This window comes from Herpailurus yagouaroundi, unplaced genomic scaffold (assembly GCF_014898765.1).
Source record: "Herpailurus yagouaroundi ecotype Mexico unplaced genomic scaffold, PumYag 141, whole genome shotgun sequence".
Lineage (NCBI taxonomy): Eukaryota > Metazoa > Chordata > Mammalia > Carnivora > Felidae > Herpailurus > Herpailurus yagouaroundi.
Window position 1 is genome coordinate 63,440,983 of NW_024412396.1, and position 13,552 is coordinate 63,454,534.

The window sequence follows — 13,552 nt, forward strand, 5'->3', positions numbered from 1 at the left end:
TCTCTCACACACACACACACACACACACACACACACACACACACACAAATAAATAAACATTAAAAAAAATTTTTTTTTAAAAAGAGCCAAGTACCTCAGCACCATGGCTAGGGGCCCACTGCTCACCACATGTCACCCAGGGCAACTCAGGGACCAAGTCTTCTGTCCTCCTTGTCCACCTGCAGCCACGAGTCTCTGCTGGCAGTGCCACCTGCAGATGGTCTGCCCCCCCAGCCTGTCTTGGAGCCAATGCGAGGACCTGAGCTGTTGCTGCGAAGCAGGCCTCAGAGCCATCCCCCACCCCCAGCTAGCAAACACCCCTGGCTAAATCCACCAGCCCCCAGGTGACTGGAAACTGCCAGAGGAAGCTCTGCTCTCACTGGAGAATATCGTTCCTGGCCCCAAATCACACACGAGCTCCCATGAGCTAAGCCACGTGAGGTGATGTGAGGTGACGGAGTGGGCACCACGAAGAAGCGGGCAGCAAACCACCAAACGCCCTGGCCAGACAGACGGCATCCTTTCCCAGCCCCCACGGATGTAGAGAAGATTAAGTAGATGAACCTGGCACCACTCGAGGCTCCCCAGGGAACTGGGTGACTATGTCACCCCTGTCACAAAGCTCATAAGTGTGCCTCGGGCCAGGTCTTTAATATCGCATAGGACAACCAGTCAGACAGCCAGCAGCACACACGTGACCGGCTCGCCGCCGTTCTGGTGGCCCCTGAGCCCAGCCACAGTCCATCACATGCACGGTTTGGACGGTAGGTGGCAGGAGGGAGAGGAGCAGCTTCAAATGGTCCCTTTCCTCCCAAGGCCTTTGGAATTCAAAGTGTCCCTCCTCCTCCAGGAAGCCTTCCTGGCCCTGCGGGTCCGTGCGACCTCTGTTGTCTCCAAAAAGCTGTTAGCCGTGCCCGACTTTTACCATTTGCTGCCTTGTTTGGGGCTGATCTTTTTTTTTTTTTTTTTTTAATTTTTTTTTCAACGTTTTTTATTTATTTTTGGGACAGAGAGAGACAGAGCATGAACGGGGGAGGGGCAGAGAGAGAGGGAGACACAGAATCGGAAACAGGCTCCAGGCTCCGAGCCATCAGCCCAGAGCCCGACGCAGGGCTCGAACTCACAGACCGCGAGATCGTGACCTGGCTGAAGTCGGACGCTTAACCGACTGCGCCACCCAGGCGCCCCGGGGCTGATCTTTTAAAATGTTATTTAATAAGCACTTCCTAGGCCAGGTACTGTGGTGCTCTGCATACATTATTTGACTGAATCCTTAGAATACATCTGTGAAGCGAATATGATCATACCCATTACACAGATGAGGAAGTAGCAGCTTGGAAAGGTCAAATAATGTATGTGTCCTGCCTCTGGCATTTTTCCCTCTCTGAGACTGCATTCTCACACATTTGGTTACAAACTCCTTCCTGGCAACTGGGGTGATTTATACTTGCTTCTACCCCCACAGCCCCCAGGCACACAGCTAAACACTGGATGACTGACTGTGCCAGGGATGGCCATCCGCAGGGACCGATCAGCCTTAATTAGCCTAGAGGTGGCATCAATGAATACGACTGGTCAGCCACGTGGCCACGTGGCCCTATGACAAGACTCCCTGCATGTGCTGTGCAGGATCCCCATTACCCCATAAACCCCTGCTTTCCTTGCAGATTAGTTATCAGCACCCTTTCCGTGTTTGGCCTTTCCTTGTTTTGGTGAGAACTGCAGACCGGAGGCTCCGAGGAAGCAGAGTGTGGCTGGGCCTGAACTATGCAATGCATGTGGTGGGCTCCACCCCGAGGCCTTGCTGGGGACTGCCAGTCCAGGGCACGGGTCGGCCTGCAGGCTCCACGCAGGGCAGCGTGGCCCCGGGGGACGGCCTCCGGGGAGGGAAGGCGCGGGCTCACCTTTGGTAGCGTAGGCTTCCGCAATCAGGCGCAGCCTGTAAGGAGGGACGGCGGTCAGCGGCAGATCATCGAGGCCCCCCCGGGCATAGATGTTGAGAGCCTCCTTATAATCTCCTTCCACGTAATTCAACTTGGCCATGATCAGACTGGATTCTTGTAGGAACTCTGACTAGAAGGAAAAGGAGAGAGAGAAACGTTTTCCGACGATGCTCTGAGTCACGCTCCCTCGGGGGCCCTCCACCTGCTGCTGCAAAGCCTTGAGGCTCTCTACACAGAACCCACACTTGAACGTGCACAGCACGACGGCCCCGAAGTGGAAACAACCCAAATGCCCATCGACTGAGGAACGGATAAGGAAAATGTGGGCTAGCCTCGCAGTGGAATAATCCTCAGCCAGAGTGAGAAATGAAGTACTGGCCCACAACACAGATGAACCTCAGAAACCTTACGGCAAGTGAAAAAGCCAATCACAAATGGCTACATATTTAATGCTTCTATTTATATGAAATGGCCTGAATGGTCAAACCTATAGAGGCAGGAGGTAGGTTACCGTTTGCCTGGGGCCGGTGGGTGGGAGGATGGCAGGTGACTGCTAATGGGTACGGGTTTATTTTGGGGGGTGTTGAAAATGTTCTAAACTGAGGGTAATGACTGCACGAGTCTCTGAATATACCAAAAAACCCCACTGAATTGGACATTTTAAATGGGAGAATTATATGGCACATGAATTACATTTCAATAAAGCTGCTGTAAAACAAAACAAAACAAAACAAAACAAAACAAAACAAAACAGAACAGAACACTGAGGCTCCCCTCCGGCCCCTGTGCTTGGCTATGCTGGGCCCAGAATGGAAGGGACACTTTATGAACAAAAACATACAAGCACCTGTCTCTAAAAAGGACATCCGGGTAGGTCCTGCCCATTGCACAGGGGGTATGCCACAAGACCGTAACCCAAAGGACTCCAGGAGAGAGGCTTTCTAAATTGGTGCAGGGCACCTGGGTGACTCAGTTGGTTAAGCGTCTGACTCTTGATTTTGGCTCAGGTCATGATCCCACAGTTCATGGGATCAAGCCCTATGTCAGGCTCTGTGCTGACAACGCGGGGCCTGCCTAGGATTCTCTCTCTCCGTCTCTCTGCCCCTACCCCCGTGCATGTGCATGCGTTCTCTCTCTCTCTCTCTCTCTCTTTCTCTCTCTCTCTCTCCCCGCGCCAAAATAAATAAATAAACATTTTAAAATAATAATAAACAAATTAGTGCAAAACTCAGGACTTTTCTTTCCAGGGGCAAACTTTTCCCACTGAGCCATTCTCCTTGTCAAGGTGACTGAGCCCTGGTCCCCTCCACAGAGGCTGCAAGGGCCCTCGTTCCTCTCCTGGCAGGAGCACTTGGCTCCCCCAGTCCACACCCACCTCATCCCCTGCCCTACTTCCAGGCCACCGCTCCTCAGCAGGAAAAGAAGAGACGACCCAGCCATCTATAGAAGGAAGCAGATTTATACCCTGGCGCAGGCCTTCTCCCTGGAACCCAAGCTACGCCAGGCTAGCTTTGCCAGCATACAGGAGCTCTCCAGGAAGCTGCACTGTCCCGCAGCCTGCAGCTGGGCAGCTGGGAGGGGGTGGGCAATGCACAGGTCACCTGCCAGAGCATGGCAAAGCAGCTGTCTGCCAGCATGCTCAGCTTCCAGGCATTTCTTTCTTTTTTCTTCGAGTACAGTTGGCACACAATGTTACATTAGTTTCCAGTGTATAACATGGTGATTGGACAACTCCGTAAGCTAGGCTGTGCTCACCACAAGTGTAACTACCGTCTGTCACCAGAGGATGCTCTTAGGATACCATTAATGTGTTCCTTAGGCTGTGCCTTTTACCCCCATGACTTCTTCAGTCCAAAACTGGAAGCTTGTATCTCCCGCTCCCCTTCACCCAATTTTACCCACCTCTCCCTCCCCTCCCCTCTGGCACCCATCAGTTTGTTCTCAGTATTTATGAGTCTGTTTCTACTTTTTGTTTATCTGTTTACTCATTTGTTGTTTTTTAGATTCCACATATAAGTGAAATCATAACGTTATTTCTCGAAAGGGAACAGGGGCAACAGGCAGCACTGGAGAGATGGCAAAATGGGCACAGGAAGTGAAGGGAACAAAGGGGTTTCTTTTTCATTTAAGTTCACTATTATTCTTTTTTAAGTAGGCTCCACGCCCAATGTGGGGCTTGAACCCACAACCCTGAGATCAAGAGTGTCATGCTCTAGGGGCGCCTGGGTGGCTCCGTCGGTTGAGCGTCTGACTTCGGCTCAGGTCATGATCTCACGGTCTGTGAGTTCGAGCCCCGAGTCAGGCTCTGTGCTGACAGCTCGGAGCCTGGAGCCTGCTTCGGATTCTGTGTCTCCCTCTCGCTCTGACCCTCCCCTATTCATGCTCTGTATCTCTCTGTCTCAAAAATAAACGTTAAAAAAAATTAAAAAAAAAAGGGAACAAAAGAGTTTTAAGTGGGGGCAGTCGGGGGGGGGCACCAATGCAAGAAATTAGAATTACATCTGCAAACGCAGAAATCAAAGCAGACTTAAGAGAAAAACAGCGATGACAAAGCACCCATCGCTGGGTTCTCCACCCAGAGGAAAGGCTTCCTGGACGACTAGGCTGCGTCTTCCTTCCTACCTCAAGCCCTCCGGCACCGAGACCACTGGCTTAAAAGCAAGGGGGAGGGGCGGCGGAAGCTGGTGTCTAAGAGGCTTAGCGCTTCATCCTGGGACAATGAAAAGGTTCTGGAGATGGCTGGTGGAGACGGTTGCACAACAGTGTGAATGCACTCCATGCCACTGAAACTGTATACTTAAAAATGGCTATAACGCTAAATTTTGTGTTTTGTATTTTTTACCAACAGAAAAAGATTTTTAATATTCAGCTTGAAAAAAGTGTAAGTTTTGTGTTTTTTTTTGTTTTTTTTTTTTCCGAAAAGAAAAGTAGACTACGAGGCCAGATGGAAAAGATCTAGGAGCCTGAAGAGAATTACAAGCAGAAAGGCACAGTTTAGATGCAGGGAACAGCCTTGCTGGGTGAGTCCAATCGGCCGCAGGTGGACGGAGAGCACCTCCCCCATGGTGTTCGGGCGTGGCCTTGCCCTTGATAAACACAGTTCTCTTGACCTGAGTCAGAAGCAGGGCTCCTGACTCCCAGGTCAGGCTCTTTCCGCCACGCCACATCGCCTTCTTGCTCTGGTTGGTCCTTCCTGCCTCAGTGCACGTGTGTTTTGTGGGTACCTTGTCTGCACTGGGCTTTAGCAAGCTCCCAACCAGGAGACAAACCGACGTAAGGTCAAGAAGAGAGGAAGTTTCCCGTACAAAAGTTGTGTGACTCTGGAACACTCTGTATAGGGTAGAGGAAGCAACAAAATAGTAGGAGGAGAACATTCCTCCAGGTAGAACCAGTAAAACAGCAACAAATGACAGGTCCCTGGTGCTGTGTGGCTGTGAAAGAACTTCCACGTCCGGGCCTCAAAACAACCCTGAGCTAACTATATGCTTACAGATGAGCAGCGTGAAGCTCAGAGAGGTTAAGTAACTTTGCCGAGTCACACAGCTTATAAATCCAGAACTGGAACACAAACTCAGGCATTCTAACTTGAAATTCCGTGTTCTTACCACTACACTGGGTTGTAGAGGGTGGAGAGCAAAACCCAGCAGCACCTGGTAACACAAAAGGTCAACTTTTCACCATGAAGTTAGGGGTCTGGAAGAGGGGAAAGAAACTAGCCAGATGTCAGGCCCGGAGCGGGATCCTCAGCCTTTCTCCCCTAACACACAGCCACATCCTCTTGGAGTAGTGCTTGAATCTGACGGCTGCCACTGTGAAGCGTGGCCCCTCGTGTCCACTGTCCTTCTACCCCTTCGTACTGATGAACACCTGCTAGTATCATGAGCTGACTTGGAAGAAAAGTGTATCGTGGCCCCTGGAAAGCAACAAGGAAAGAGAGAACATGTGTTTTTAAAGCCCCACCTGCAGCACCAAGTGCTTAGTAAACTGAACTTCCTATGTTAAAGTGAATGCTCTCAAGCCAGCCTGTGAGGGGCCTGGGGCTATGTCCACTGGAGACAGACATACACAAAGGCCATTTTGAAAGGAGGCTTTCTGCCAGGGTTTCCAGAAGCCTGCAGCCACATAACTGATGAACACTAACACTCACGTATTCTAATGCTGCCCACGCCCTCAACTGCTCCGGGGCCAAGGAGGTGATCAGATAACAGGGAGGAAGGACATCTCAGAATGAAAGCTTGCAGGCTTGGAATATACTGGAGCTGGGAGGGTCCAAGCTCACCCCTCCAACAGCCCACCCCTTTCAAACCAAGAGAAGCTAAGCCCCAGGGAGGGAAATGATCTCCTTGGGGTCACACAGCAATTTGGGAATAGGCACAGGTTTCCAAAACAGATACAGAAGGTAAAGTCGAGGAAAACATGGCCTCTTGGGGTGGGGGGGAGGGGATGTGCACAAACAGGAGAGTAAAGTCCCAGAGGATTTGGAGACAGGAAGTAAAGAAAAGGGAAAGAGGGGCGCCTGGGTGGCGCAGTCGGTTGAGCGTCCGACTTCAGCCAGGTCACGATCTCGCAGTCCGTGAGTTCGAGCCCCGCGTCGGGCTCTGGACTGATGGCTCAGAGCGTGGAGCCTGTTTCCGATTCTGTGTCTCCCTCTCTCTCTGCCCCTCCCCCGTTCATGCTCTGTCTCTCTCTGTCCCAAAAATAAGTAAACGTTGAAAAAAAAATTTTTTTTTAAAAAGAAAAGGGAAAGAGAAATCATCCAGGTCACAAGCAAAGAGATACAACTCAACAACAACAAAAACCCAACCTGAATAAAAGCTGGCCAAGGCACTTGAATAGATATTTCTCCAGAGACCTACAGATGGCCAATGAGCACATGACAAGATGCTCAACATCACTGATCATTAGGGAAATACAAATCAAAACCATAATGAGATACCACCTCAAAAGTATTAGGATGGCTACTATCCAGAAACAACACACACACACACACACACACACACACACACACACACACACACACAAATACAAAATGCTGGCAAGAATGTTGTGAAATTGGAACTCAGTGTTGGTGAGAATGTAAAATGTAAAATAGTGCAGCTGCTGGGGAAAACAGTGTAACAGTATGGAGGTTCCTCAAAAAATTAAACATAGAATTAGCATATGATTCAGCAATCCCACTTCTGGGTATATGCCCAAAAGAATTGAAAGCAAGATCTTGAAGAGATATCTGTAAACCCATGTTTATATCAGCATTATTCAAACTACCAAAAGGTAAAAGCAACATCAGTGTCCACCGATTGATGGATGAATAAACACAACGCAGCTTAAACACACAGCAGAGTATTATTCAGCCTTAAAAGGGAAGGAAATTCTGATACGTGCTACGACATGGATGAACCTCAAGGACATAATATTAATAAAATAAGCAAGTCATAAAAAAAATGAATACTATACAATTCCACTTCTATAACGGATCTGGAGCAGGTAATATCATAGAGACAGAAAGCAGAATGGGGGTTGCCAGGAGCGGGGAGAGGGGGGAACGGAGAGTTAGAGGGTAATGCGTAGAGTTTCACTTTGCGATGATGAAAAAGTTCTGGAGCTGTGATAACAGTGAGAGGGGCACAAGAGCACAACGGCGGCTAGAGAAGATGATGGGAAGGGGCTAGGTACGGGCAGCAGCCTGCAGAAGCGATAAGAGCCAGCCTTCGGGGCCACGGGGTGTGCAGAGCCCCGCAAGCGAGGTAACGGTGGGGAGGGAGGAGGGGGAGCGAAATCCAGATGAAGGGAGATTCAAAGGAAGCAAGAAAGGACTTTGGTGAGAGGGAGAGGGCAAGCTGGGTGCAGAGACCAGAAGACAGAGCAGGCGGACAGCAAGGGTAGCACTTCAGGTTTCTGTGCCGTGAGGAACAGGTCATTGCTCAGGCAGAGGGCAGTTCCTGTCCTGTCTCCTTCCCACACCAAGGTACCAGGCCTGCGGTCACCAGCAGGGGCCCCACACAGTTCTCAGGACATGCATGTCTCGGGCAGGAACTGGCGGTAAAGGGCACTCCTGATCAACTCCTCTCCTCCCTACAGTGGGCCAAGGTGGCAGGTTGAGCTCTGGGCCTCAGACGGCAGCTTATCCAAGCACCTGGGGCAGATGATGCTTGAGGATAATGTGTCGTTGAAGAATCACCAGAGAGGCCCCTAGGAGCCGGAAGGCCCCCCACGGTGGTCAGCCAGCCGTGGGTCCGGCACAGCAATCGCGCAGCGGGTCGGCCTGCTTCCCAGAAGCCACGGCAGGGTACAGACGTGCTCCCCACCTGCCCGGCTCCTCGTAACTGCTCACTGCCCGGAGCGGGGCGGGCCCAGCATCACCCCTCCGCCCCCCGCATCTCGGGCACCCACAGTACCTTCAGGTTCCCCCGGTCCAGGGCGGCGGTCAGATGCTTGCGGACCTCGGTCAGCTGGGGCCTGGGGCCTCGGGGACTGGCCCCCTGCCGTAGGGGGTGTTCCTTCAGGTACTGCTCCAGCTTCGACTCCCCAAGGAGGAGCTCTGCCATGTCATCTGCAGAGAACAAAGCGAGAGGCTAAGTGGGAAGGCCCCCCAAGGACTTCAAGACCACCACACCCTTGCACCGTGCCCCCAGCAAGGCCCTTCTGGAACTTCATAACCTTAGATGGAGTCCAAGGAGGCACCATCTTATGGTGAATTCTGTTCATTAATAAGAATGTTCCAGGGACATCCGGGTGGCTGTCATCGCAGAGCCCTCTTCAGATCCTCTGTCCATCCCTGCTCTGCCCCTCCACGACTCATGCTCTCTCTCAAAAATAAATAAACATTAAAAAAAAAGAATGTTCCAGAGTTTGTACTCAGACAGGTGGTAGCTCATTCCTTTGTCACACATTGATTGAATCTAGAAAGACTTGATATATGTTAACAGAGAGAGCCCAAATTCAGTAGGAAAACACAAAGTTGTCTTACGATATTTTTCAGCATGATCTTTATAAAACAATACTATGTATTTTCCAAGAGCAATGCGGTGAAATCTCCTAGTCCTGTTGTGTTCTATGGCCTTATAACGCGGAGGTGAGCTGGCAGAATATCTTCTACAGTCATTTTTTTATTATTATTTTTTTTACATTTATTTATTTTTGAGAGACAGAGAGGACAAAGCACAAGTGGGGGAGGGGCAGAGAGAGAAGGAGACACAGAATCGAAAGCAGGCTCCAGGCTCTGAGCTGTCAGCACAGAGCCCGACGCGGGGCTCGAACTCACCAACCATGAGATCATGACCTGAGCCGAAGTCAGACGCTTAACCGACTGAGCCACCCAGGCGCCCCTACAGTCAGATTCTTAAAACGAGTTGTATCAAAAACACCTGAGTTGCATGCAGTCTGTTTCTGCCTAAAAGTCGAAGCTATATAGACACTGACAGCTGGGAATGTCTAGATGCAGGTTTTACCCCTAAGAGTATACTACTTATGGTTGCAATTCTGCTAATATCCGTGCTGGCTTGTTAATTAGAATGAAGAGCTCACTCCAGAAGTAGCACTTTGGGATCCGCACATCTAGATGTTCTGAATAAACCCAGAACAATTCATACACCAGCCTGAGCATGACGTATTTCTGCTGTCATGGGACAGGATGCAATTGTATCAAGATGTAAGAGCGACAAAACAGGTCTGGAAGGATATATCTCCAATCCATGACCGTGGTTACCACCGGGATGCAGAGCGGCAAGGACCTCAACTGGAGTAAAGGGTCAAAATGGACTTCAGTTTTACCTTTAACATTCCAGTCCCAGAAAGGAGAACAGATTTGCCTATTGTTTAGGTAATCTAAAATTAACTCAAGAAAAAAAAATCACAGAGGACCCGCTGAGATTCTGGGTGGTAGGTCCACTGAAGGCTGCAAGCTGGAACGAGAGCCTTCCCAAGTCCTGTGGTCAGTGACCCAGATCTGCCAAATCTAAAGTTCTCAGCAGTGCCTCTGTCTGTGCACCAGGAAGCCTAAAATAGTCTCTTAGAGAGAGACCGAGGGTCCTAGGATAAGCCGAGCAACAACAGAACAGGGCTGAGATAAGTGACTGAACACAAAAATTCTGTAAGTGTCCAAGAAGAAAAAGCAAATCACCTACAAGATGAGGGGGAAGATCAGGCAAGATCCACAGAAGTATCCTGAACCGAAGACAGTGAAGCCACGTCTACAGAAGGCACAGGGACACAAAGCGTAGCCCAAGTGCACATTCTTGAGAATGAAATCCAGCTAATAAAGAAACTCGGGACTGAGGGATGAAGGATATGTGGGCAAAGGCCTGACAGGGAGGGTCCACACATTAACCTACAGGATACTAGGTGCCTACAAGAATTACAGTTAAAGAACAGACTGTGACTGCTTTAAACACAGTGCAAAAATGACAATATGTCAAAATTGGGAGGAGCTTTAGGGCACCATCTTTCAAAACACGGTAATATAGGCTTAAAGAAAACACACACACACACACACACACACACACACACACACACACGACTCCAGTCTTTTGAAGAGTTGATTGAACTCTTTTAGGAAGTGATGCCGTGTGCCGAAGCATTTATCTGGAGTTCAACAATTCCCTGAGATTCACTTTTGTTTCTTTTTTCCCATGAGTACTTATTAATACTTTATTTTTCAAATCGAGAACGGCTGCGTCCAAGACCTGTGTACAAGCCACACGTTATTTTAAAAGTTGCAGTCGCCATTGTAACAAAGGAAAAAGAAACAGGTGAAATAATTAATTTTGATAATATCTTTTATCTAACTCAATATATCTAAAATATTATCAGTTGAACAAGCAATCCATATTTTTTAACTACTGGCATAGTTTTATGTTCTTTCTTTGCATTGTTTTCCAAATCTAGGGGCTCCTGGATGGCTCAGGTGGTGGAGCATGTGAGTCTGATCTCTGGGGCGTGAGTTCGAGCCCCACGTTGGGCGCAGAGCTTATTTAAAAAAAAAATTAGTAAATAAAAATGAATTTTAAAAAAAAGCTTTCCAAATCTCATGGGTACTTCGCACATATGGCACATCTCAATTCTAACCAGCCACCTTTCAAGTGGTCAGAAGCTGCCCGTGGCTGATGGCTGTGACGTTGGACAGGAGAGTGCGATCACTCTTCATAAAAGTCTGCCTGCTTACCTTTATTCTGTTTTCCTAAAAACATGTCTAGAATGAGTATCTCTTAAGAATGAGTAATAAAAATTTCTGCATGATAGGATTTGGGGTAATTTTTTAACTCTGTGTAGTTTGAATTGTTTTCATTGAGCAGAAGTGTTTTACCTTAATATTAGGAGAAAGTACGAGTCTTCTTTAAACACTGGAAGTATATATGATGGGACAGGAACAATGGTTATTTCTGGGGTGAGACTATTCATATACATGGACTTTCTTTTCTGTAGATTTTAAATTTCCAAAAGCTAAGATAACGTTAGATTCAGAGTTATAGATATAAATCCCAGTTTGTCACGTTGGGACTGGGGTTCTAGGATTTAACCTCAGTGTTCTGGGGGGGCGGGGGGAGCAATTTTAAGAAAGTCCCACTGTACGTGTGAACTGAGGATTCCTCGCTCCGCATTTTTCCCCACTCCGATTAACTCCCCACTGCGGGCTCCCCTGACCTACAGCTGAAATGGCCGTCCCCAGCAGAATCGCTAGGCCAGCAAGCAGGAAGGACAGCTGATCGGGCCCTCTGCTGTCTGCCACCTCTTTCTAGTTGTGCGACCAGGGGCACGTTGCTCACCCTCTTGAAGCACCAGCCTCCATGTATAAAACGGGAAGGATACTGTGACCACAGCGAGACCGTGGATGGGAGCTAATGCATTCTCGGGGAGGGACATGCTGTGGCGTGGCCTGCCATGCCGCTCAACTAGACCCTACAGGATGAGTAGGATCTGGACTGGCAAATAGCACAGGGAAGGACAAACCAGGCTGAGGGAACAGCAGAGCACAAGGAAGGTGCAAAGGCAAGGAAGGCGCACCGGACCAAGTGGCCGGAGAAGAGGGTGTGGGCGAGCGGGAGGGCAAGAACGGAGACTCAAGCGGGGAGCAAAACACGGGACTAACGGTTCCCCTCTCCCCGCTGAGCCCCATCTCCGTGGAAAACAGGTTCCGGCCAAGTTCTCCACACGTGGGCCCAGTGAACCTCCTCCACGCCTCTGGGATGACTCGGAATGTGGAGAACACATCCACCGCTCCTTGATAAACACCTACTGATCTTTTGGGCACTGCTCATCTCTCCCCGCACGTGCCCTATCCCACGCCACCCCCGGCTGCCACCAGGAACCTCAAGCACGCCAGCCTAGGCCTTTACTTATCTGCCCCTTCCACACTGAAATGAGAGGCCTGAAGGAAGAATCTCTATGTCACTTGTTTTCAGTCTCAGGGCCAACCAAGCGTAATGTCTGGCACAGAGCCAGCGTTCAATAAACGGTGAAGTAACTCAATGGTAGGCCAAGGCACTTGGACTACACCCTCCGGTGTTAGGTCTGGTCCTGCCTGTGGCAGAATCTGCCAACTGTCCCCAAATATTCATTCTCCCCTTTTTCCTTTAGTATTAGAGTCCCTGAGTTTTATCCATGCCCATAGCTGTCAAGGTAGAGACTACTTCCCGGGCTCCCTGGGGGCTGGATGCTAAGTTGTGGTCAGTGGGATGTGAACAGAGTGCCGCATGCAGCTTCTCTGCTGGCCCCACAGGAAGTGAGCTCACCCTCCGGTTCCTCCTCGCCCTACCCCAATAGCTGGAAAGAGTCCGCGCTGCTGGGAAATGGCGCATCCATTCTAACCCTCCAGATGGAAGCCATCTACTGAGGACCACAGAGCAGCACAACATGAGGAACCTCGGTCTCCAACACGCGTGAACTGCCACCAAGCCCTAGACCGCTTATGATCAATCACTGCGTGAGACAGAAACATTAACTTCCACTTGGCTCTTGTTGTTTGGTCACTGTCACTCGGACCTTAGTTACAGTGGCCAAACTGCTATCCTGACTAGATCTCCCGACCACCAAACAGGCTTTCAGTTGAGAATGGCTATCTGAGAACACCTCACCGAACAATACTCATTCCCAGGGTCCCTCACGTCTAAAAGGAATTTCCACAGAACCCAACTGAGGGCTTTGGTAGAATGCCCCGACGTCCCACCTCTCCCATTTCACGGCTTGTATATCCTAGGCTTGCAAAAATATTTAAACAAAGGACGACATAAAGAGACGTATAAAGCTACCACCTTAGTGCTTTGTAGGATTTACAGACTTTTAGCGTATCGATCTCCGGATAATGGAGGAACACACCAGTCTTGTTGCCAAGCTGTGGAGGGAGCCCAGCTCTAACAGAAACACCGGACGGGCCCTGGGAAAGGTTCACTGAGAGGAAGAGGCCTTGCTCAGAGTGAGGAGACACGGACCCTTCCCTCATTGAAGCTCCACACGACGCAGCGGTACTGGAGACGTGCACAGTCCTGGACTGGAGGAAGAGGAGGAGACAAAGCCTTCACCAGCAATGTTACAGGTACGTGTTCACAAGCAGAAGAAACAGAACGTGCAAAGGCATGGCACAGCCCCGTTGTTCGGGGAACTCCAAGAGCCGAACC

General features: G+C 49.7%; 1 protein-coding gene across 7 annotated transcripts in view; it reads right to left on the bottom strand.

The window, feature by feature from the left end:
- TTC7B (tetratricopeptide repeat domain 7B) overlaps positions 1–8,513 on the bottom strand; it is a 233,233-nt gene extending 224,720 nt beyond the window's left edge. For 5 of the 7 annotated variants that reach the window (XM_040478003.1, XM_040478000.1, XM_040477996.1 and 2 more), the window contains exons 1-2: positions 8,339–8,512; positions 1,905–2,073 (exon numbers count right to left, since the gene is read on the bottom strand). In XM_040478003.1, coding sequence (XP_040333937.1) covers positions 1,905–2,073; positions 8,339–8,488 — 319 coding nt within the window. In that variant the 5' untranslated portion in view covers positions 8,489–8,512. Of the gene's footprint in view, positions 1–1,904; positions 2,074–8,338 lie in introns of all 7 variants that reach the window. The other 2 variants (XM_040477997.1, XM_040477995.1) reach the window with 1 other exon arrangement.
- Positions 8,514–13,552: the final 5,039 nt, after the last annotated feature.